The following is a 25,038-nucleotide window of genomic DNA, read 5'->3' as shown; positions in this document are numbered from 1 at the left end:
AATGACAGTTACACTCTGTCAAAACAAGTACCCCCCAATCTCTCCATTACTTATCAGCTTAGATTTGTCCCAAAAACACATACACACATAAACACAGAGAGTTTGGGGATTTTCCTCTTCCACTTTCTAACACCTCACACTTCGTTAAAAAGCCCACTTCCCGCTTCTGTTGCGCATTCCCATAACCTCATTCGCAGAACAAACAAAACGCCCGGACTTCCCGCGCGCACGTGTGTCCAAAGCAACCGACAAAAAAGGAGGTTAATTTCCGGACGCTTGAAGTTCTCTCTTGTGCCACATACGAGATATGTTCTGCGGCACATTAAGTCACCATTATTTTGCAACCGTATTGAAACGTTTAAAAAATGTAAGGCGACAAAGAAAGAAGAAAAAACCCTCCTGAGATCGGTTTGCAGAAAGCTTTCGCCACCAGACGGACGCTTTTTTAAACGGCGCACAAATCAAACGTGCAACCACAAAAAGCTTCCCGTTACTCTTTTTTGCTCTTGCCTTAAGAAACGTGCTGCCGCGCGGCCGGCGAAAAGATGCTCCGGAACGGTTTGCCAACGCTCCGGGGTTGCTTTCGGTGTGCCTTTGTTTGGTAGCAACCGAGCGAAAGCTTTGCCGGAGCGAGCTTTTTCTCGCGCGTCTGCGTTTGTGTGGGGGAAAAACTGCCCCAGCAAGCAGAAAGAGAAGGTTTCTGGGAGAGTGATCGCCACCGAGCGCAGCCACCAAACAAAACCCGAACATACGGCGGAGGAAACACGCTGTGGAAAACGCGGCCTCTCGGACGGGCGTTCGGACAGTACACGCCAGCGAGCGAGCGACCGAGCGCCACCAGGTTCAGTACGCCAGCGACCGTGCTCCCGTACAGTTTGGTGTGGTGGTGTCAGTGGTCAGGATCGGGTTTTTGCGGTAAACGATCGCCACCGTCCGGCGGGCGGTTTTGTGTGTTTGCATTTTATTGTTTTGCAGTTCCATTCGCGCGCGCGTGCGCACTCCCGCGCATCACCGATTCGTACAACAGCAGTTAAATCGTTCCTTGTAGTGCACGCGTTTGCACTCCGTAATTGCAAACCCGCGTTCATATCGACAGATAGACAGATAGTGTTTCAATTAACTAATAAAAAAAAGCCTACCGTGTGTCGTAACCAGGTTCGTCGCTCGTCCACTTCGTCCTGTTCTTTTGCACCGGGGCGCGTGTGTGTGCCAGTGTGCGCATGTTATGCGATCGCACTGTGCACATCCTTCCCACCCGCGTGGTGCATCAGCAGTGCTTTCGGTTCGGTTCGGTTGGTGAATTGCGGGCGACACCGATGCGGACCCCGTTCGTAACGGTAAGGTGCAGCTGATCTGCATCAGCTGTAGCGAATCGTGTGGAGTGTCTAGTGTCCGCGTGTGTGTGTGTGTGTGTGTCTGTGGATGTACCTGCACTGTTTGAGTGGTTTGAAAGTTGCATTTCCAGAGTGATTCAACTGATACGATAACGACACTTTCACTCTTCCTACACACATACAACCCGTGCATATATAACATGTGCCAGTGGAAAACGAATCGCTTTGGTGCAGGTAACTTGAAAAGTGAATAAAAACGAAAAGAGGAAGAAAAAGAAGAAGAAGCAAACACATTCACTTGCACAGCATCACTCCACGGCACACGTAACCCAGCCGTGTGTGCTCCAGTTCCGGTTCTAGTGCGGTAATGATACGCCGCGCCGTTCTAAGCAAAATGAACGCAAGACATCAACGATGGCTGAGGCAACGAACGCTGCTGCCACTGTTCATGGTCACAGGTAAGGGTTGTTTTCGCAGCGAGCAACGAGGAGGGGGTAATTTTTGCGGCTTTGCCATTCTGCGTGTGCGTGTGTCTGTGTGTGTGTGTGCGTATGAATCTGTGCACTCCGGTATGCGGAGCGCCCGGGCCCAAGAGTGTCATGTTGTTGCTGTGGCGTAATAAAATGCAGCTCGCACAGTTCCTGCTTCGCACAAGTTCGAGCTGCATTTGAATTTTTCGAAGGGCTACCAGAGCGCGCTGCGCCACTTGAAATGGACCTTTTCTTCTGGCTGGCCGTGCAGCTGCTGCTGCCGCTACTGCTGCCGCTCGTTTGTGTGCTGCAGGTGCGATCGTTCGGCAGGGTGGTGGGTGCGAGCGCGGTGGTGGTGGTGCACCCGGGTCCGTACTGAATTGAAAATAGTTTGTCATTACTGGAGTCGTGCGGGACTTGGTGGTTGGCGTTTGAGGTCTTTTCAGACAAAAAAAAAGAGCACAACCACTTCCTTCGCCTCGTTATAATCGAGCTGTTAGCTGGGCGATTATTGAAGGAAGGGACCCATTTACTACCCGCACAGTTTAAACTACATCCTTGTTTGTCGCCGGTGCTGAGTTTTGTTTGCTTTTCTTCCGAGCGGGGTTGCCGTAATAAGCTGTTGCAGTTTGCTGTTCGTAAACGATCGAATTGCCTGGCAAGTGCAAAGCCGATGGGACAACAAAAGGAAGGCCTAATTTGAAATGTAATGACCTCCCTATTTTTCATACCAGACCACAAAAGGGAATAGTTGCAACAAAAGTTAGAGATTTTTCAGTAAAATTGTACATGAAAATCTAGTATAATCTATTTGATTATTCAGAATAAAAATGCAATTGAATTAACAATCAACTAACTTACAATAATAAAAGTAGAGAACATGAATTGCACAATTTTATAGTGCTGTGTATAGTGTCTTACAGGAAACTCGCTAGCACATTCCACCCAAAGATTAAGCCATAAGAAACGAACCTGCTCAAGTCCTTCGATTTGTGAAAGTTTTGATTTGTACACGATCTATTGACATTCTGGATTAAAAAATCAAAAGATTTAATCTAATTATATAAAAAAATAAGTAACGAACCTTTTCCAGTCTTTTGATATTATAAAATGTTTGTTTTTTTTTTTAACATGATATCTTCTCATTTGTGATGTATACATCAAAAGACTCAATCCAATACTCGGCCATAAGCAACGAACCCCTTCAAATCATTTGATTTAAAAGTGATCTTAAAGATCTATTATCATCATGGATTAACAAATGTATTGATTTATTACAATACTAAGCAACGTACTCCTTCTTAGCTTTTGGCAAATTTAGCAGTGTTTGGTTTTGGTATGCTCTCTTCTCAGTATTCATGTACACATCAAATGATTTAATCTTATTTGATGCAACAAGTAACAAACCCCCTCAATTAGTTTGATTGTTTCACTCTTAACGTGTTGATTTTAACACAATCTCTTCTCATGATGAATTAACAAATCGAAAGATTTAATCCAATGCTGAGCAACAAACAACGAACTCCTTTCATGACTTAGGCATATTTGAAAGTTTTTGTTTTAACACGTTCTATTCGCAGTATTGATTTACACATCAAGTGTTGTAATCCAATTTTAAGCAACAAGCAACGAACCCCCTCAAGTCTTCCTTTTTTTTATTCAAAGAATGTGTTTTAACACGATCTTCTCTTAGTATGTAGATTAGCACATCATATAAAATTATTTCAATTTGAAGCAACAAGCAACGAACCCCCCGCTCATAAGTCATTCGATAAAACGAATCAGTCATTCCAACCCGCCGCAACCGTCTCACCCGCCTTCCAGATCTAGAACAAAGCAATCATGCCCTGACCCAATGCTTACGGTGAGCATAATGCAACCGACCATCGGCACACAACATGCACGACGCGCTGCCCCAGGAAAAGAAAGCCATAAATCAAGAGAATGTGGCGCTGAAGAAGGCGGAGAGCGGGCGGGCTCGCACACGCTCGATGCTGCGATGCCGTTTTGCTTCACTCGATCGCTTCACTTTTTTGTTGTTGTTTTTACGATCGCCTTCGAACGATTCGGTGTACCCCGTAAATGTCAGGCACCATCAGGTGATTTCGGGTGCCCGGTGTGGGTGCTGCGCTCTTATGCTGCTGCGGGTGAATGTGTAACGCAACGTTAATGCTAACGCAAACACCTCCGCATACTGCTGTGTGCGCCCCTCCTCCTCTCGTGCCGATCGGAAAACCCGGACACACGATCGTGCGGGCCCATACACCACACACATGCAGCATGCCAGGGCATAACGGGGGCTGCTGCTGAAGAAATAACACAGCCACTGTGAAACAAACAAACATAGTAGTGTACAGTAAGCGCACAGCAGCATAAGAAAAAGCCGATCTCATACACACACACACACTGTTTTGCATCGTGCTCTTGGCTGGCTGGCTGGCTGGCTGGCTGCTCTAGGCTCTAAGCTTCCCCAACCAGATAGGTTACCCGTCTGCAAACCCCCAGAGGCCTTTTACGCTCGGTCGGTGCACGGTACACTGATCCGCAATGAAACTGAAACAACAACGGCAGCAAAAAAAAATGCAAAAGAAAAAAACGGGGAAAAATTGGAGTGTGAAATAACGAGCCTTGCAATATTGGTGGTGCCCCAGCACCGTGGTGGCCCACCAAGAAATAACCGGAGGGTTTCGGTGAAGCACAATGTGAGGAAAACAGATAAACATCTCACGTCTGCCACGGCACTTTAATTCCAAAAGCCACACGGAATCGCGGAAAAGTTCGAAGTGCGTGCGCGTTCGACTCTCCACACACACACACATACACAGACACGGATTGGGTAGTAGTGCAAACAGTGCAAGAGGATGGGAAGCAGGCAAAAAGCGTGTGTAAACGCACGAAGCAAATAAGAAAAAAAAACATACACATCTCACATCATCTTCCCGCAGCACGGCGTGCAGCACTGTGTCACGTAAGAGAGCGTGTGTATGAGATGCTTTGGGGCACACTATTTGCCACCCTCCTCCTCCCGCCATTCGTGGGTGCATATACATTTTTTGGATGGATGGTGTGAGATAATGAGGAAATACACAAACGCACCAGAAAAGTTCGCCCAAACTGTGGAATTATCTGACTGATATGGGACAGGGAATTGAAGCTTAGAAGCGCGGAAGCAGGCACAATGCAATTTTGGGGGCTCTGGGGCAGTCGCTTCCTTCCGAGTGTGTGTGTGTGGTTAGAAAAGGCGGCTGCTTTTTGCGAATGGAAGGTAAAATGACAAATAAAAAACAGAGGGAGCGATGGAATAGGAGAAGGAAATGACGAACCGCCGGCAGGGTGTAGTAGCAGAGATAATGGATAATGGGGGGTAGTAGTCGCGCCGGCAGCTATAAATAGTGCCGCTCTTCTGGGTTGTAGTAATTGGCCGTAATTTAATTGGCGGAATGTCACTTTAAAAGTGAATTTAAAACGAGATGCGCTGCACTGTTTTGTTCCGTACGTTTATCTAGAGCAGAAGAAGCAGTAGGAGGCTAATTAGTAATGTTGCTTGTAGATGCATTATTTTGAGATCGTTTAATCGGATATGATCTTCACTTGTATGGCTCGATTGTTTCGTATCATTCCCGTAGCGATCGAGAAACAGGGTTTTCCAGGGGTTCTCATAGTTGTGGGACACTTTCTTGACTCTTTCCAATAGGAAATGTACTTCATATGCTGGAAATTGGACTCTATGGCATCCGTTTTGGACAAACTCATTCGAAATTCCTATTAGATCTGCCCAGCAAAGGGTGCTACATTACATTAAGTTCATTTCAAGTAAGAAAGAGTCAATAAAGTGTCCCACAGCTATGAGTACTCCTGGAAAACCCCTGTAATGCTTCACGTGTCAAATTTGAGACAACATTTAAATGAAAAAAAAACTGCTTTGATGCACAAATAAATCATGCTAATGTACGCGTATGCATTTTCCCCATTATTCAACTCTGCCAGGCCATGGAAAATGGAAGCAAGAAATTTGGGGTTTTTTTTTCTGGTGAAGGTGTTATTTGCATATTAGCCCCCGCCGTCTTACTGTTTTAAGCTGTCCATCATGCAAACAAAAAAGTCGTGTTAGATGACGGCGATTAGCTAATTTATGCACGAGGCGGTTGCAGATGTAACACGATCTGTGCACGCGACCCCTGTGCACTGCATAATCTAGCGTTGGCAGAATGGTTTCTGAATTTAATGGCGTGTATTGTACAATATGACACAGTGATGTGTTGTTTGCGCTGTTTTTTTTATGAATAAATTTAACGGCTTTTTGCTCCAAAATCAATAAAAAAAGCTGTTGGTTTGGATACCTTGAAGAAGAATTGAGAAGCGTCCATTCGCGATCTAAGCGATCTTCCCTCTTCATCTCCCCCTGTCATGTCATTTTTGCAAAACCTTTTCCTCTTTTGCCGCTTATTTATTCCTCCCCATACCACAAAAAAAAAACACAATATTTTGCTAAACCTTTCAATACTTCCATTATTCCCTCTCGTTCGCAAGCAAAAGTACGTCACGCGTGACCGCTGTATCTCGCGTAAACGATCAGTAGCCACCACCACCAGCGATAAACTTTTGCATATCAAGGCAGTAAAAAATTTGGCACGAGCAAAACGGGAAGTAAAGAAAGGTTTCTGCAGCCCAGCGCAGATTTGGTTCACGGGTCGCGGGACTCGACGTGAAAAGGCTTAATGAAATTTCTAGAAAGAAAACGTTGAAAGAAGAAAACTAAAACCCAACCCAACCGGAAAACTAAACCAACAAAAAACCACCCTAAAGTCAATAAAGATAAGATCGCAACAGCAGCGCCAAAAAAAAACAAGCCACTGGCCGATGCAAACTAGAAAATACGTCTTCCCGAGTCTCGATCGGAGGTGTTAGCGCCAAATTCAACAAAAAAAAACAAACACACACAGCACAGGAAGGATCATCCCCGTTGGGGATGGGTTTTATGTCGGATTTCCTTTCGGACATATACAAGAGGGGGGTTTCTCGCTTGTTGCCGGACAGCAAAATATGTTCTTCCCGCATTGGTGGCGCGTTTGTTAGTTTGTTGGGGTGGCGTGGTGGGTGATTTTTAGAAGACCAGCAATTATCCCGCTTTTTTCACGGTGGCACAATCAGTTGCATTCCTCGCCCCGTTAAGCCTAATCTCACTGTTGGGGTCAATTTTTGCATATATATTCCGCCCGTCGCTTTTTGGGGGATGGTTTTATATTTCACCCTTAATTCCACTCCCGAAAAAAAAACTGCTGCTGCATTCTTTAGGTCAAGATATAGGTTGTGTCTTAGCAATTATAAGATTTTATTCACCTTCCCGGCCAGCAAGCCACACGGTGTGACTTTCTCCGGAAGGCCATTCTCCCTTGCGGGTATAGACCGGCCTGGCGGGGCCTGGCCTGGCGAAAACCGGCCCGTTCTCCCGCAGCAGCAACAATGAAGGGCAGCAGCAGCAGGCAAACTGGGGAGGGAAAACGATTAAAGGGGCCGGTGCTGGCAAGAAAAGTTAGTTCCGCATTCGACCGAAAAACAGGTTTGATCGTTTTGTTGTTTCGTCGTCGAGCACGGTTCGTCCGGCTTCCATTCTCATTCCTCCTTTGGGTGGCGTTTTCCAATTCCCTTCGCCCGCCTCCCCTCCCTTTCCGTCTAGGGAAGAAAGGCAATATCAAAAGTGTAAAGAAAAGGCCCCCCCCACACATCACAGCCCCGACTTACTATCAAAATGGATTGTGTGTGTGTGTTTGCAAGATCAGAGTAGAAAGTAGAGCGACAATGTGTCAGCCTTCTGCTGGGGCCGGATTGATGACGTTTTTGAATGAAATGGTCGGTCGTTTAAGTTCATTTTTTGTGGTTGATGCCGATTGCAACCGTTTTGTAGCGACGATCGTCCGAGCGTTCATTTGTATTCCCCGGTGTCGCGCTGCTGCTGTAGTTGTTTGACCAAACGCTTCCCTCTCCTTTGCCCGCGTCTCGCTTAGGCAAACTCAATCATCTTTCGAATCGCAGGTTTGGTGTCAAATGTAAATCCATCAAAAAAGAGGGAAAGTTTTTTCGCGCACCCGACCCCCGAGCGCGATCGCGTGTCAATCCACCGTTTGATCGCTTTTTCTTCTCCCGCATTTGAGCGCTACAAATTATGCTCGCGCGATTGACATCCGAATTGACACACGCATTAGGAAAAGGAACAAACAACTTTCCTTCACCTGTCCCCCGTTTTTTGTACGCATTGAGAGAGTCCCCCCCTTTGGGATTGTGTGTTGTGTTCTTTCATTTTCCAAACCTCCGGCGCGATTGCAAGCATTTTGTTCTCCGGTTGGCGGTTGCGCATCGCATGCGAACTTGAGCTCACTTGCCTGCTGTACTTGCCGCCCCCCCTGATGACCCAGTTTGATTCCACCCATTCGCCATCCCGCGCCAAAAAAGCGGTGACCAATTGCGGTTTGATTGCAGCAGCAAGTGCGCTGCCCTTGCCTTGTTTGATATGGAGTGCCGCTCTGTGTTTTTTTGTTGCCTCCCTGTTGACCGACCGCAAGGTCAGTCTGAGAAATGGAAAGAGTGTAGAAAGAGAGAGAATGAGCGATGAAGAGTTTGAAAAACAGGGTGGAAGCTTTCCGATCAGCTGTGCGTGAGATGCGTGAGCTGGTCGCGAAGCCGCGGTTGCGCAGGTGAGAACCGGCGAAGGTTCGCCGTCTGCTCATTACACATTAATCAAGATGAAGTGTGTGTGTGAGTGTGTGTCTGTGATGAAAGGGTTGATTTATCGAACTGCTATTAGGGGCGGAGTTCGGGAAAAGGGGTGTTGAAAAATCCGATACATTCGACCGGGGTTGGTTGATGATTTTGATCGAAATACACATCATTTTAAGCTGACATTAATTAGGTTTCGTCGAACAGAGTGGTTAAATAGATCAGCAGCAGAATGGATGGACAGGAAAAAAAGAGAAAATCGTCAAAGTTAATATATTTCACACCAATCCAGATCCACTTCCTATCCATTCTCAAAATAAGTGAGATGTCAACCATTCCTTACTTTTTTAGCATTTTTTGTAGCAAAAGTTTTAAAAAATGTTTTTTAAAGCTTAAAAACACGTAAAAAGTTAAGAGTAGTCTTACAGAAACATCAAAATTTTGCTCTAAAATGGATAACAGAAACAGACGGAAACAAGTTTGAGTTCGATTAGAGACACGATAAAAGACTAAAGCTCGAAGACAGATTTCATTTTAACTTCCACACTAACTACTGAATGATTGATGACCGTTGTACCATTAATGCCCTTTTTTATGTTGAAAGCAATAGAAAGGGAAAAACTACTTTTCCACGACTTTTCAACAGATTAAAAAAAAAAACAACCCTTTTTTGGTACAGTTGGTCGCATAAATCAAAAGCCATTTATAGAAATCGAATCGACAGAAGCAGCAATTGGAAGTGCCTTAATGTGATGTATAAATTAAACACTTCGTGTTTCTTCAAATTAGATTCGATTGGTAAAAAAACAAGAAATCAAGATAGCCTTGTATTAAATTAGTTTCACCGGCTTTGTGGTCGATTTGGCACAGGAACTGTTTTTTACTTGTTTAATTATATTTTTTAATTAGCCATGACGTTTTCTACCAATAAAAATGACCGTAAAAATAATAAAATTTGCTGTTGATGGTCACTTAATCCTTCAGAATAAAGCAAACATCAACCGCTTACGTCATGAATAACCCATTTAGCGAACAAACTGTTTCTAGCATTTTGTTGCATTCTTTTCCAACATTCCTTCACCACACACACACACACACCAAAGAATACCATCCAATGAGCTAAGCGCTCAACCTTGAAATGACATGAAGAACTCCCCCCAGGTTTGTTCCATTTAGTTCATCACGTGCATTTCCGCACCACCATCATCGCCACCGTCAAAACTGCTTTACCGACAAAGGAAAGCTTTTCTTCAATTGAATGTGCATTCCTAACAAGTTAATTGGTTGCGATCGATTAAAAAGCCGCCCGCCGCAAACACTTCAATCTAATAATGATTTTATTATAATGCTCCAATCCCGCCACCATGGCGCAGCACGCGGTCGTGATCTTCAAGATCAGCGATCATGGATCTGGGCGAGTGAAGACAAAGGCACAGAACTCCCCCCAAGCCATTCTCCCCCATAAAGCGTGTGCCGCGTGTCGTGGGAATGGCACAACAGAGAGAAACACGGCGTTCTTGCAGTGGCAAAAAAAGCAAAAAAAAAAGATCTTTAAAACAGGGACCTAAACCAATCTCCGTGACGAATGCACGGCACGGATCGGGGGCGGTAAAACACACACTCCAGAACGCAAGGTCACCGGCGGCACGAAGTTTCCCTTTGTGTTTTTGTTGGGGGAAGGGGGAGGGGGGGGAGGTTCTCCAAAACCTGATGATCGCTTAAGCACAAACAGACACAGCGTACGCGAGCGGAACAAACCAGCGGTCTGAGAAAATCCTTCACCCTCATCCACCACCCCCAGCAGTTGGGGAAACTCATTGTTGGGTGGGGTAGCAGTAGTAGTCACCAACACCCACGCCACAACACACGCCCCGAGGACAATCATTTTCAAGCTGGTCCGGAAGGGAGTGCCTCAAACTGTAGAAAACTGCAGCAGCAGCGCCGGTTTGTATAGCTGATTGTCCCAAGGCAATGAGGCGACGAACCCGACGAGGGGGAGGGACGGAACGGTCAGCGGGCTAATAATCAAGTACAGTGGTGGACGGTCCCCGGTGGGTAGATTAATTTTTCTAGAGCACTAAACCACTTAACTGCAATTGCTGGCTCCTTTTATGGGGAGCTATTTGGGGGAAGGGGAGGAAGAAAAAAGGGGGCCCAAGTGAACAACGGGTCGTCGGATTAGATCGCAAACACGCGGGCAGACGCACGCCGGCCGCGACCGTCGCATTATAGTTTTGCCTGCAGTCTTCGTCTTCTCTTTTTCGGCTTCAATTTCTGACCCCAAAAAAGGTTGAAGAATTTGCAGATGAAACGAACGAGCGAACCGGGCCGTGCTATAAATTCCACAAAACCAACAGTCAGTCGGGGCTGCGGAATTCTGCCCGGTCCGAAAATTGGCCTACAATTTACGATGCGACGACCTGCTGCATCGTTCGCACGTTCGCACTTTGCCAACGCCAACGCCACCGCCGACGCCATGTGCGAATTTGAGCGCTTAAATGCGTGCCAATTGGCAGAACTGGCCGTCTTTGATTGCAACACACGGCATATGAGTGTGGCTCTTATATGAGGAGCAAAGCGAGTGGCGAGACGACAAAAACCTAAAAGGAAATCGATGATCTTTGATCGATCTTCGAGCCCAGAAATCGCGATTTCATAATTAGAGAAACATCTCTGTCCCTACCCTCAACCGCCTCACACACCTCGAGTAATTGATTTAGTTCGCTTCCCAACCCCGTCGTCGGGAATTAATAATCTTAAAGCCTCGCAGGCAAGCCCCCCCACCGGCCCCAAGGGTCACAAGAAAATTTCTAAAAAAAAGCTCACACAAGCGAGTGGAAAACCACACAGTGAGTAATCCATTACCAGCGGAGGCGCCACGGCTCCGACACGGCTCAGCTGCGGTTTGGGAGGGGGGAGGGGGAGGCGACGCGAGACGCACCGGCCGCAGAATGCGTGCGAGATCGTTGATTGAGTAACGGTTTTGTCGCCGTTTTTCTTCGATCGCCGCGGCCAATGTGTTTTTTCGCTCTTTTTTTATTCGCTTGAGAATCACTCATAAGCCTTGGAAGTGGAAGTTTGGGGCGGCATCTCACGGCCACCGCGGTGTGTCGAATGGCATGCGGGTGATCATCGTCCCCCCGCCGTCCCCTGCACTCCACCAGGCCGGTGCGTTTCTAAGCTCCGTCGCAAGTGTGCGCAAAAATTAATGTGTTGAAAACGAGCGTGACCAAATCGGCTTGGCCCACGGTCGGTCATGGTTGGACAATGTGGGGTGTACTTACCGTGACGCAGATGATGAAGGGTAGATGCAGGGAGCTCCATCCTCCAGTGTGTGTGTGTTTAGAAAACGGAACACAGCATAATTTCGAATTTGTCCACATATTTTCCACATTAAGCTTCGGCCGGTCAGCCGGCCCGCATTTCTATTTTTGCTTGCTTTTAATTTAATGACGGCCTCCCGGTGTGCGTGTGCGTGACCTGAAAAACAAAATCAATCTCAATCAAAACGCGTCTAATCTTCTTAATTATTTCGCAGCAATGTGCATCATCGGATTAGAGGGCACGATGATAAGACCCGGCCAGCCGTCAGCCGGACCATCAACTCACCTCACAGCCGACGGCGTTGGTCCTTTGTCCAACAGCAGCAGCAGCAGCAGCTCATCAGCGGCAACCGAAAGGCACCGGAGGCTGATCCCTTACATGCAGTACTACGTAACGTCCACCGCCGGACCACCGCCGCCGTCCGGGGACGGTGGGGCGTCCGATACCGGCGACTATCAGCCGTCGTTCAACCCGCTCTATAATTATAGGCCGATCGTGAGTATTGCCTTATGCGGTATGCAGATTGCTAGGATTAAGGCTTCCTCCCCCCTCTTCCTTTCACGTCCGTGAAAGGGAAAACGAGAGCACTATTTGGATAGAATAAACAATCCAATCTGGGGGCGGGGAAGGGTAGCTTTATGTAACCGGCCGCGAGCCAGCCGCTGGACAATGGCAATGGCGCCCCGCGAGCGGCACAATGGCACATGGCCTGCCCGGATCTGGCCGTATCGCGACCACGCGATCTTGCGTCCACAAGAATCTAGTCCAGATCATGGCCCGAGTCACGGTTTTGCAACAGCCGCCTTCCCTGTTTTGCTTGCGCAAAAGGGGCTTTGGTTTCGTACCATCGCCTGGCTCGTGGACATGTCCTGTGTGACGTGCAGCACTAAAAGCACAGGAAAAAAACGAGGCAAATGTCCGTTCAATACAAAGACACATTCGTTATTAGTTACATGATTCTGGCGTCCACTCACAAATGCTTCCTTTCACCTACCTTTTTTCTCCACTGTTGTGTAGAATGTTCCTGTCCGACAGGAGCCGGCCGCGGGGGCTGACATTCGAGCGGCCTACTACACCGCGAAGCACGCGAAACCACAGCAACAACCACAGCAACAGTCGTACCGGACGCAGGAGGAACCGTACGAGCTGCCCCGCTCGCCGGTCGTAGTGCACCGCAAACCGTACTACGGCACGGCGCCGGCCAAGTTGATTTCATCCACCGGGCTTAAGTCACTCCCGGCTTCGTCCTCTTCGTCCTCTTCCTCCTCCTCCAGCATTAATCCATTCACGTACGAGTACAATCACCGGCATCATCCGCAGGGCGTGAAGGTGGTGTCCGTTGGGGGTGGATCGGCTGGTGCGCCAACGTCGTACGCGGTGCTCAGTACGGGCGATCACACCGGCAGTGACCTATACGAGCGGCCCAAGTATGCGGTAATTCCACGGGAACGTGACCAGTACGAGCAGGTGGTAGTGCCGCAGCGCTTCGCCGTCCTGCCAGCGAAAGTGTACGGGCTGGAGGAGGGGGCCGATGACTTACCCGCCGGCGGTAAATACTTCCTACCGGCCGGACCCGGAGAACGCAGCAAACCTTCGGCACTGGTGAGTGTGTGTGTGTTGATTGTTGTGGTTGCTGGGTGAATGCAACAAAATGGTGTGTCATGGCTTGCTTTGTTTACCATTTCAGTACCAGTCAGTGCCGGTAGCGTATAAGAAGAAGATTATCAATCCTTTCCTTCCATCGAACACCATTCCGGGACCGTTCACACCGATGACTGGCGGAAGTAGTGGCAGCAGCAGTAGTAGTAGTGGTGGTGGTAGTGTGACAAACACATTCAGCACCCAGCATCAACAGGAAGGTACGCGCAGCGGTTCCCAAACGTCATACGTTAAAAGCGCTGTCACCGAGCAGCCGTCAGTGGCCGTCTACTCGTCGTACGATCATGGCGCTCCGGTGCAGGACCACCGTGGCCACGGAGAGCCCGTGGTTTCGTCCCCGTATGTGGTGGTGAAAACTGTGCCCAAATTTTACTACGAAAAGCCAAGAATTACGGGTCCAACGCCTGCACCATCGCCCTACCCGGTGTACTACAAGGAGAAGCCCAGCGAAGGACGTAAACAACACTCCAATCACAGTGGTAAGAACTAGTCTTTTTTGTTGCTTTTTTATAAATACTTTGAGCTAATTGGCCTCATTCGCCTCTTGGTGAAAATTAGTGGTGTGAGTTCGGAATCGGACCTACCAGATTCCGATTCCGGATCCGATTCCAGAGTCGATTTCAGTGTCGAGCCGATCGACTCGAGACTTCGGAGCCGATCCCGGAGTTGAATCCGGAGCCGATTCCGGAGTCTACTCTGGAATCCGGAATCAGAATCGGCTGCGGAATCGGAATCGACTAGGGAATCACAATATGCTCCCCGGAAACGTTATCAGAATTGACTTCAGAATTGGGATTAGCTCCGGAATGAGAATCAGTTCTTAATTTAAAATATGGAGTTTCAGAAGCGAAATCAGTCCAAGAATCTCCATGAGAATTGATCTTTTACAAGCAAATTTGGATTCTTTGTGACTATCAACCATCATCTATGACCCAAAAGCCTATTTTTATGAAGATGCCGAAATTGACTCCGATTTCAGAGCCAATTCCAGATTCCTTAGCCAATTTTGATTCCGGAACCGATTCTGATTCCGGAATAGATTCCGAAGCCAATTTCGATTCCGGAACCGATTATGATTCCGGGGCGATTTCGAAGCCGATTCCGATTCCGGAACTGATTCTGATACCGAAACCGTTTCAGATCAGTTCCAGAGCCGATTCCGAACAAATTCCGAATCCGAATCTGATTCCGGAATCGATTCCAGAAAACTTCGGAGCTAGCCGGAATCGATTCCGACGAAAACTTCATTTTTCCCATTGCTATCACTCTATCACTTTGTTTTTTTACTAACGAAATAATCCTTTTTTTAAGGTTACACAAGGCCACGGATACCTGGAGTGGTCCCGGTTAGGCTGGCGGTTGATCCCAACAATCACGTCACCGATGGACAGTCGGAGCAGCACCACTCACACCAATACTACAAAATCGGCCAGCAACTGTACAAGGTGCAGCAGGAGCATGGCGTGACTCCGACGAAACTTCAAACAGTTCCACCACCTCCTCGCCAACATCTTACCGAAACGATACTGACGCAGCACGCGACCCCACAAAAGCCCGCGGAAGTCGCTGGAAAGAGTCCACCCACTGGTCAGTACTACCTCACGCCAAACTACAAAGTGTACAAGGTGCCGGCCAAACATCATCATACCGTACCGGAACATCCGGCCTACCAGTATGCGCATCCCCAACCCGTCGCTGTCTACTCCAGTACCACTCCACGCCCGGTAAGCTATTCGAGCGTTTCACCCAGCACCACGCCAGCCCCGGTGCACGAAACGCCATCCTACCCGGTTTACCACCCATCGGTAAAGCCCCCCCGCCACAATCGCACCGAGTACGCCAACCGGCAACGCTTCTACCCACAATCGATGCGTCACCCAAGCCAGCACAAACCACGTCCGATCCCACTAGCTCCGGCACCGGTAGACCACGAACAAGCGCTCGGCTTCCCAGCAGCTCCGGCACCCGGTTCTTCCCTGGCGGATCTACTCAAAAACCTGCAGGACAACAATCTGCTGCCGAAAACGCTCACCCCGGACAACATTGACAACTCGATCCGCACGCTCGTGAAGATACTGAACAATTTGAAAGCGAACGGACATCCCCAGCGACCCCCCGTGGCAGAGCCGCCAGAGACTCCAAGAGAGCCGACGACGTACGAGCGAACGAACTACACAACGGTCGAGCCGGAATCGTACGTGGACACGGACAAGTACCGAGCGGGGCCACCGATGCTCATCAACAAGATTGTAACGCCCGGACCGAACACTGGCCGGCCGGGCATTGACTATCCCGCGCTGGCCGAGATCCCCGAGACCAGCTTCTCGTGCAAGGAGCAGCGGTACAAGGGCTTCTTCGGCGATCCCGAAACGAACTGTCAGGTGTGGCATTACTGCGACCTGAACGGTGGTAAAGCTTCCTTCCTGTGCCCGAACGGGACCATCTTCAGTCAGGTGAGTGAGACGGAAAGAGACTGAGAGAGAGCTTTGGTGGTTATGTTTGGTGGTCGTTTTTAGGTGGCATTGACCTGCGACTGGTGGTTCAACGTCAAATGCTCCACCACGGCGCAGCTGTACGTGCTGAACGAGCGGCTGTACAAGTACATCCTGCCCTTCACGCCCAAGTTCCCGGAAGATTACAGTGGACCACTCGTTGATAAGTATGTTTTTTTTCTGACTTATCTGTTAACAGTTTACTAATAATTTCCCTTTTCCCACAGATATCTTGCCCTCAAGTTCCAGGAGATGGAGGAAAAGATGAAGCAGCAACGAGCCAAGGGTGCCAAGCAAGGTTCTATTGAGATCCCGAACGCAGTCCCGGAGAACGATGAAGTTAACGGCAACACGCTAGAGGACAACGACGAACGATACAACCAAAATCAACCCTACCCGATCCGGTACGCCACCACGGAAGCAGTGCCGGAGCGTGCCACAGCAACTTCGGTCCGTCCATCGGATCCATCCCCCTCCTCCTCCTCCTCCTCCGTTCCGATCACACTCGAAGACATCGATGCGGAACTGCACCGTGGTAGTAACGGTGGTGGAATGGTCGAGTCATCCAGCCCCTCCTCCGGCAGCAGTACGATGGGACCTGTTTCCCCCATGATGGACGTATCGGAGGAAGAGCAGCAAGAAGACGAACGGCGATCACCGTCCGCCTACAGAACGTCCTCCGTTCCCACGACAACCACACTGATCATCGCGACCGAGGAACCACCGATCGATCCGTTCCGGTCGGAGGAGATGATGATGATGCTGCGCCCCGAAGGTCGGCAAGAGGACGATGATGAGGAGGAGGACGAGTACGCGAATGTGGTGGTCAAAGCGGAGCATCGGTCACCGTCACCACAGCACAGCAACAGCCTGCCGACGGCGGCCCCAATACTGAGCAAGATCCGGCGGATCGAGGTGAAAAACGACGGCACCAGTGGACATTTGATAAGAAATCCAAACTACGATCGGCGAAGGAAAAAGTAGAGTGTAAGTGATTTGTACGATCCAATACTCAGTACGGCGAAACTCAATAAACTTATTTGTACAATATTGTAGTAATTTGTAAATGTAGATGGAAACTTTGGTTTTTGGTATTTCCTTACCTTATTTGAGAACCTACCCGATTCCGATTCCGTGTTTGGAACCAATTCTGGAATAAAATTCTGATAAAGGAGCCAATTTCGGAGCCGATTCCGCAGTCGACTCCGAATTCGAAATCGATTCCGGAGTTGGAATCGGCTCCGCAATGAGAATTAGATCTGGATTCGGAATCGACCTGGGAATGGTAATTTGCCGATTGGAATCGGCTCGACAATTCGCTCCAGAATCGGCATCGGTTCCAGAATCGGAATTGGGGCCGGAATCGGAATCGACCTGGGAATGGTAATTTGCTCCGGAAACGGAATAACAATTGACTTCAGAATTTGATTTAGCTCCGGAATGAGAATCAGTTCTTCAAATGAAATAAGATGTTTTAGAAGCGAAATCAGACCGGGAATTTTCATGAGAATGGATAGTTTGGACAAGTAAATTTGGATTCTTTGCGACTATCGATACGTAGCATGATTGGACCCTAACGTCTATTCTTATGTATATGCCGAAACTGATTCCGATTTCGAAACCGATTCCGATTCTGGAACCGATTCCTATTCCGAACCTGATTCCGATTCCGGAGCCAATTATCGATCCGATTCCAATTCCAGAACCGATGGCGGACTTACGATCCAGAAAACTTCGGAGCTTGCCGGAATCGATTCCGACGAATACTTCATTTTTCCTATCACTAGCTCCTGTGATTCGTGTTATCGTGGTTCTCCCGGTTTCCCTCCAAAACGCCATGCCAGGTTAGCTTCATTTATCATTTTGTCGTGATAAATTAATGCCTCCTTCGCTCCGCTACCGGTCACCGATTGCCTGTGCCGAAGGAAGTATGGAATCGTTGGCCTGAGGGGGAATTAGTGTACCGGTACGGTAAGTCAAATACACACGCACTGTGTGCTACCGTTTGCTCGGTTCGGTAGAGCACCCGAAAAGACAACGGAATTCGAATTCCGTATCGGATGGGTAATAATCCTTGCACCAGCAATCGATTACGCATGATTTACAACGTCCTTTTGCACAAGGAGAACTTCTTCGTTTGTTTGTGTTTGTGTGTGTCTGTCTGGGCGGTTTAACCGAGCGTGTAAACCAAAGTAGGCCAGGTCAGAAGCAGGAGAAAAATCCAAACCCCCTTCGGGAAGGGGGGTAAGTGTGGATGTGGCAGTTGAAATATATATACATTTTGATCCGGTTTCGTTCGATTTGGGTAATTAATTTTCATGTTTCTCTTCTTTTAGGGCTACAGCATTGAATATGTTGCACCATATAAACTTAATGCTTACATAACTATAACGCCACAAACGTTCCCGATACACAATCACATCGATTTGCCTGCCTGCCTTGCCTGTCGCACGCTTCTCGCTTGCTCCACGGCTTGCTGCGATTCTTTACGCACGCTCGCACATCCAATCCACGGAGCGTGCTTGGGGGAGGGAAAGGCGCGTCGGTACATCTCTCCCTATCTGCGATATGAACATGGGCAAGCAATTCTCCAACCCCGGCGGGCGGGCCAATCGGCCAACAGCACAGATTGCAAACATTACATGCTTTGCTGCTGCTGCGCTGCTGCTGCTGTACTACACATGCTCTAAATCAAATTCCATCCAGGCGCGCTTTACATGTTTGAACTGTGGATTCGAGATACCAATCCAGGGGATGGTGGTATTGGTTTCCCAATACCCAAAAACCTCATTTCCCCCTTTCCCTGCCCTGGGGGTGGATCGAAATCATTCCATGTTGTTCCACCGATTTAACCACCACTCTCTTGCGCAAACATGCACGCAGCAACAACGGGCTGTTTGAGCACAAACGAACGCACCGACAACACGCCGCCAGTGATTGTGTGGTAGAATGTCTTAATCTAGTGCTTTTAAAATGATTTAAGTGGAAAAATGTGGGGCAAAACATTCCACATCTATCCTCAAACTTTTGTAGGAAGAAGAAGAAGAAGAAGAAAAAACGCTCTCCAGGTGCTGATAATTGTGCAGCGTCGTGATGCAGAGAAAGAAGCGTAATTCATAAATGAGGAACAAGTCGTTATAAATCAGGCAAGATTAAGTTACCTTTTAACTTCTGCTTTCAGTTTCTTGCTAGAAAAGGTTTCAGTTGCATTTGAAGATTGGCTTGTTGCACTTCTATCGGAGCATATTCTATGTTCTTTCTGTAGCACCAGCAGCGACGCCGGATGATGATAATGGTTTACACCACACTGCACAGGTTGGTGTGAAATGGTTGATAATTACATGCAGTCCTGTATTTCTACTTTCAGAGGTTTTTGTTTTTGCTTATTGTTATTGCTCGATGCATTAGCTTCTAGTGCCTAAGTTGTATTACCCTGTGCAGGATAGTCTTTTCTGTGTCCCCTACAGATGGGGAACATGCTGTTAAGCCGCCTGTTTAACAAGATATGCCCTGATCGTAACGCATAGCCTTCGAAAGGACAGCAGAATTTAACTAAAATTGCATTTTTTTTTACAAAATTAACAGCACAATCTCTACGTAAATCTACTTTCTCTCACTTTCCGTAGCTTAACTTGCCTGTACGTCATCGTTTAAAAATGCCAAAATGCACAGCTCCGGCTTAAAGTTCAGTATCGGATCATCGTCATCGTCGTCGGAACAGTCCGAGTCGTCCGAATCGCTAACCGGTATCGCTTCATCCTCCGACTCGTAGTACACGAGCGTTGCATTCGGGTGGGTTAGGCGCGTAAAGTCGTCAAACTTTTTTCGCCTCACACTCGACTTGATGCCGCTCAGATCGAGATCCTTCGTGCTGATGCATATCTTGCTGCTCGGCTGGTCCGATGCTCGGTCGGGGTGCGTTTGCTTGGGGCGATAAATTACAATACCCTGCGTTTTGTACTGACAGCGCCCATTTCTGGTCAACATCTGGTGGAAGTAGTCGGGCAGCGGATACTGGACGGTCTCGCTTGGAGAAGGTGTGGGGGTTTGACCATTTTCGGCGGATGGTTTGAGTGTGGGAACTTTCTTCGCGTTTGTGACAGGTGTTTGGTGGTGGTTGTTGGTCTGTTTGGCAGATGGAATTAGTGGTTTATCTAGTTCAGAATCATCGCTATCAAGCGTGGAGGACGTGGAGGACACAGATGAGCTTCGTTTGGTGAAATTTGACCTTTCTTTTGTAGCGGGCAGCTGTTTATCAGCAGCTTTTGGTGCTGTTTTGCTATTTTCCATCTGTTTGAAGGTGTTTTTCATGTGGTCCGATACGGTTTGTTTCCGGGCATAAGGCGTAGACGTGCGAATTGTGCTCTCCGTCGTTGATGCAGACGATTCGCTACCGGATGATTCCGAGGAGTCGAGGATAGTTCGTCCACGCTTTACCTTTTTCGTTGGCTTAAATTGAACTCGGTGCTGCTGTTTCTGCTGCTGATTGCCACTTTTGCTCCGATTCTTCACATCATCGATGACGCGCGTTTTGGGCACCGAATTCAACGCACTTTTCAAGATGCTGCCCACATTCGTCTTTTTAAGCGCGTCGATGTTGACACCCTTACTACTGCTGCCTCCTTTCGCAAGCTGCATTATCCTGTCCCTTGCCGATGCTTTCGACAGTTGCGTGGGCATTTTGAATGGCGTAATGTTCGGAATGCTTTCGACCAGACTGTTCAAATCCAACCTAGACACTGTGCCCGGCGACCCACTGGCACCTTCCGGCTCGATCGTCAGGTAGGAGGAAATGATCGTCTTCTCTACCTGGTGCACAATGACCCGCTTGCTGCGATTGCTGTCCGAGTACACGCAGCTAGAATGGTTTTCCATTTCATACTGTTGCTTTGCCGTCTCGTTCAGTATCGAGACGTTCTCCTTGTGGGTCACGTCCATCTGGGCGCTTCCATCGTACTCCGTGAAGCGTGTTTCCCGCTCCTGCGTTATCTGCTTGCCCGTGCCGGGCTGACACCCCTGCTGCAGCCACCGCTGTACGTGATCAACGCTGAGGGAAAAATTGCTATTAAAAATCTGCTCCATCCCGTTGCACTTCCACTCGGCGGTCCGTTGCTTCAGGGCAACCTGCAGCTGGTCCTTTAACGCAGCGTAACTGCTGCCCGACTGTTCATTCTCCTTGTCCGACGCATCATCATCATCGCTGCTTTCGCTCGCTTCTTCGACAGTTTGCTGCTGGTCGTCAGTTTCTTTATCCGTTTCCCCGTACAAGTCAACCGCATCGTCGAGCGTCAGACCGTTCTCATCGTTCTCGAATTGTTTGTTGTATTTCTAGCAAAACGAAAGTAAACTTCATTATGTTTCCCAGACACACACACACACACACACACATGCCGTTCGCTTTTCCGAGGAGCTTTATACGTACATCTAACAAGTTTTTCCACGTAATATAACGATTGGCGATGGTTTTATCGTCCGGGAACACACCCTCCGCCCTGCGAGCAAACAAAACACGGTCAACATTTGTCTTCTACCCCATTTCTCCCCGTTCGATCTCTTACTTTGGACTTTTCGATTTCCTGTTACTGGCCGGTTTAGGATTGTTAAGAGCCATTATAAAACCTAATCCGTAGCTTAAATACACACTAATTTTCAAAATATTAACAACAAAACAGCACACATACAATTTGGAATCCACGAACGCTTCGTCTGGTGATGGTTTGTAAACAACAATTTAAACCTTGTCAACCGTCATTTACCTCAAAACGTCAAAACGTGCTCCCCGAGATTGCCCGCTAGAGGGCGCGGTAGTGTTAATCTGCGCGCGTCATTCAAATCGTCGCGCTTGAATGTTTGTCATCCAATGCGGCAGAACCGTTATTATTTGAAGACAACGGATTTGTTACATACAATGTACCAATTGTTGAAAAAAATAAGCACAAATTCACTTAAAATTCATGAAATTATTAAATTTAACAAAAACTTGTTTTAAAAACACAATTGAGTAAAAGTAAAATATAAAAAAAAAACATCAATCAATACCCTATCCCTAGTAAAGTTGTCGAACGCCATAAGGAACGCCTGCTACTAGCTCTTTCTATCAATTATACCCAGCACTAATACGTATTTAAAAGCCCAAACCTCCATCGATACGTAATGTTTGATATCAGCCACTGAACAAATACAATTTTAAATGCATTAAATGCACTTGAGCGGCTTTATTAAATGCTCCAGGCTTGACAAAATTCCCCAGAAAAAACGGAACATCAAAGATTCAAAACAGGCCACGTGGTCATAAATGGAAACAGCTTAAACATGAAACAAATGCTTAAAATTAAATTAGAAAGACAAATATAACTCATTTCCCACCAGTACCGCAAGACCATCTTCCCCTTTTCCCTAGCTCAATTTCCCAGGACTTTCGCATACGTCCAATTACTCCGCTCCGCCATCGACCCCGTCCCCGTAATGAAACATTTATTGATTACCGCGCGGCCTTTGTTTAACTGCGTCCCATGTTAGGTGCACCCGTAGACAATGGCCGTTTTACTCATCCCCGGGTAGCACCGCGCACACAGGAGTTGATAAATCGATGCAGTCCCAATTCCGGGCCCGGTCATGCAACGCGTTTTGCGACCGACCAGCATACGAGCGAGTTCCAAAGGCCGGGAAAAGTATCGACAATAAAATATCGAAAGGCTTTGCTCCTCTCGCTCCAGGACACCGAGTCCATCCACCACAGACTACAGAGGACGACGACGACGACGACGACGATGAATGTCCTCGCTAATAGCCCGGTGGCGGGATCCATTTGGCGAGGATGGCAAAATGGACAGGACTGTCCGTGGTAGTAGCGTAACATTAATTGCGTTCGGTTGCATCTTTGCGCTGTCGTGCGTGTGTGTGTGTGTGTGTGCATGTCCATCCTATGTAACCCCCCTAATGATGGTCCGTCACGGCATTCGATCATCAGTGTGCCACCCCAACCGACCGACGGACATTGGCCGATACAGATGGGGAAAAAACGGGGCCACAAGTTATTGCCCGGCACAAGACTCCACCGTTGTGTACCGTACTTCGGTACAGTACACATTTTTTCTGTTTTAATTCCCCCTCATTACATCCCTCCTGCTCCACCGGAACTCGGTAGCTCGGAACACACTTTCCGTAACAGAATCTGTAACCGTCCGTACCCGTTGCTTAAGTATGAAATATTCATCAACCAGAAAATGTGAAATGTGCGGAGGAAAGAAGCTCACGGCTCGTTGCCGTCCTCTCGGCGACTTCGGTTCTCGGTCAATGGTAACGGTAGCGGTGGTGTGGCGGTACAAATGAAGCGTAATAGTTGCCTTCCATCAATGGTTGGACGGTGAAAAAAGGGCTGTTGTGTTGTTATGTGTGGTTCAATAATTCATTCGGCCATTTCGAGTACTTCACATCGATGCATCGATTTCGTACAGAAAATTGCATCGATCGGGGTTGACGTAGATCGGGTACACGATTGGTCGGTTGATGGTAACGCATCACAAATTACGAGTGGCTGTAAAACAACAAAATTTACACACAAAAAAAGGTAAATTACTGTTAAATAGTAAACATTATCACTAAACAAATAAAGTGAAATTACAACGCTGGTTATGGTTTGTGAATCTGCCGAATCAGTTACTTTATCGGAATAGACACTGCATTGGTTCCCGAATCGGAATAGGTTTATGATTTGTACCAGAACTTGAACAAGTTCAGATGAAGGTCCGAAACGGGAAAAAATATCGGAATATGTTAAGGCCGGGCTACATTGATCGTACTCGCAAGCGTAATTTTGATTTTCACTAGCGCATCTGGCGGCGGCTGGTGGAAGCTTTTTTTGGTCATTGAGGGAATGGACCTGCCGGATCTCAAAATTTAGTAGTTTTTCCATCGTTTTCCATTGCAAAAATGGATGCAATGCATGCAAGACATGTGTATCTACGTTTTACAAAACTTTTCTCCTCCGATTTAAGTAAAAAACATGGAAAATTAACGTATTTTCTGGAGCGGCTCCAAATTGTTTGGCAAAATGCTTCGGTCAGCCGCCGCCAGATGCGCTAGTGAAAATCAAAATTACGCGTGCGAGTACGATCAATGTAGCCCGGCCTTTACAGTGCTGGTATGGGACTGTGATCAGTTCCTGTACAAACGGATCGGTTCAAAGACTGGTAAAGGCTGAGAACCAGTTCCAGGACTGGCATGGATTAGGTATCAGTTCCCGAACCGACATAGATTCAGAACCAGTACCAGCACCGGTATGGACTCAGTATTAGTTCCTGAATCATTATGAGTTCTATATCAATTCCTGCTCTGATATGAGTTCAGTGTCAGTTCCAGATCCAGTATATGTTGGTGATCGGAACCGGTACCAGTATGGGATCAGTATCAGTTTCAGGACAGTTATAGGTTCAGAACCAGTCATTGGTTCTGCCATTGGTTCATTGGTTCAGTATCATTTCCTGAACCGATATCTGTATTCCTGGACCGATATGGGTTCAATGCCACTTGTAGGCCCGGTATGGGTTTGTAATCGGTTCCTGGACCGGTATGGACCCAATATCAGTTCCTAGATCGATATGGGTTCAGTATCAGTTCTAGAACCGGATTGGGTTCAGCATTAATTCCAGGACCGGTTCAGTATTAGTTCCTGTACCGGAATGGACTCGTTTCAACTTCTGTTCCAGAACCAGTAAGGATTGATGACAAACTCCAGGACCGGTATGGATTCAGTGTTAGTTACTGTAACGGTATGGACTCAGTATCAGTTACAGAACCATTATGAGTTAAGTATCAGTTCTAGGATCGGTATTGGTTCACTATCAGTTTCAGGATCGGTATGGGTTAGCTATAAATTACAGGACCAGTATCGGTTCCTGCACAGTTTCTGTTTCTGAACTAACACTGGAACATGAACATTACTGAACATTACTGGAATGAACTAAGTTCTTGGACCGACATTAGTTTAGTACAGTGGAGCGCCGTTTATCCGGGTACCTTTTATCCGGCTGTCCTGTTGTCCGT

General features: G+C 47.6%; 3 protein-coding genes across 3 annotated transcripts in view; 1 reads left to right on the top strand and 2 right to left on the bottom strand.

Annotated features, from left to right (window-relative positions):
• The window catches only part of LOC120954785 (zinc finger protein 235-like), a 241,899-nt gene extending 229,674 nt beyond the window's left edge, over positions 1 to 12,225 (bottom strand). The window contains exons 1-2 of the mRNA XM_040375023.2: positions 12,128 to 12,225; positions 11,803 to 11,998 (exon numbers count right to left, since the gene is read on the bottom strand). Coding sequence (XP_040230957.2) covers positions 11,803 to 11,912 — 110 coding nt within the window. The 5' untranslated portion in view covers positions 11,913 to 11,998; positions 12,128 to 12,225. The remainder of the gene's footprint in view (positions 1 to 11,802; positions 11,999 to 12,127) is intronic.
• LOC120954784 (uncharacterized) lies at positions 650 to 17,064 on the top strand. Its single transcript, XM_040375022.2, has 7 exons — positions 650 to 1,792; positions 12,057 to 12,337; positions 12,860 to 13,444; positions 13,530 to 13,980; positions 14,813 to 15,954; positions 16,018 to 16,160; positions 16,221 to 17,064. Exons 1-7 carry the CDS (start codon positions 1,702 to 1,704, stop codon positions 16,975 to 16,977), a joined length of 3,450 nt encoding a protein of 1,149 aa, XP_040230956.2. The 5' UTR covers positions 650 to 1,701; the 3' UTR covers positions 16,978 to 17,064.
• A 2,251-nt stretch (positions 17,065 to 19,315) lies between these two features.
• Positions 19,316 to 21,892, bottom strand: LOC120959172 (uncharacterized). Its single transcript, XM_040382371.2, has 3 exons — positions 21,552 to 21,892; positions 21,416 to 21,485; positions 19,316 to 21,321 (listed from the first exon to the last, which is right to left on the bottom strand). The coding sequence occupies exons 1-3, from the start codon at positions 21,602 to 21,604 to the stop codon at positions 19,621 to 19,623; spliced, it is 1,824 nt and encodes a 607-aa protein (XP_040238305.2). The 5' UTR covers positions 21,605 to 21,892; the 3' UTR covers positions 19,316 to 19,620.
• Between the last annotated feature and the right edge of the window lie 3,146 nt (positions 21,893 to 25,038).

The sequence above is a fragment of the Anopheles coluzzii genome, chromosome 3, assembly GCF_943734685.1.
Source record: "Anopheles coluzzii chromosome 3, AcolN3, whole genome shotgun sequence".
NCBI lineage: Eukaryota > Metazoa > Arthropoda > Insecta > Diptera > Culicidae > Anopheles > Anopheles coluzzii.
This window is presented reverse-complemented; position numbering and strand designations above follow the sequence as displayed.

Coding starts and splice junctions, on each gene's coding strand:
- LOC120954784 (XM_040375022.2), top strand. CDS start 1,702: ATGATACGCCGCGCCGTTCTAAGCAAAATGAACGCAAGACATCAACGA. Junction 13,445..13,529: donor GCAGCAAACCTTCGGCACTG/GTGAGTGTGTGT, acceptor TTACCATTTCAG/TACCAGTCAGTGCCGGTAGC. Junction 16,161..16,220: donor AGTGGACCACTCGTTGATAA/GTATGTTTTTTT, acceptor CTTTTCCCACAG/ATATCTTGCCCTCAAGTTCC.
- LOC120959172 (XM_040382371.2), bottom strand. CDS start 21,604: ATGGCTCTTAACAATCCTAAACCGGCCAGTAACAGGAAATCGAAAAGT. Junction 21,486..21,551: donor AGGAAATCGAAAAGTCCAAA/GTAAGAGATCGA, acceptor GTTTGCTCGCAG/GGCGGAGGGTGTGTTCCCGG. Junction 21,322..21,415: donor CGTGGAAAAACTTGTTAGAT/GTACGTATAAAG, acceptor TCGTTTTGCTAG/AAATACAACAAACAATTCGA.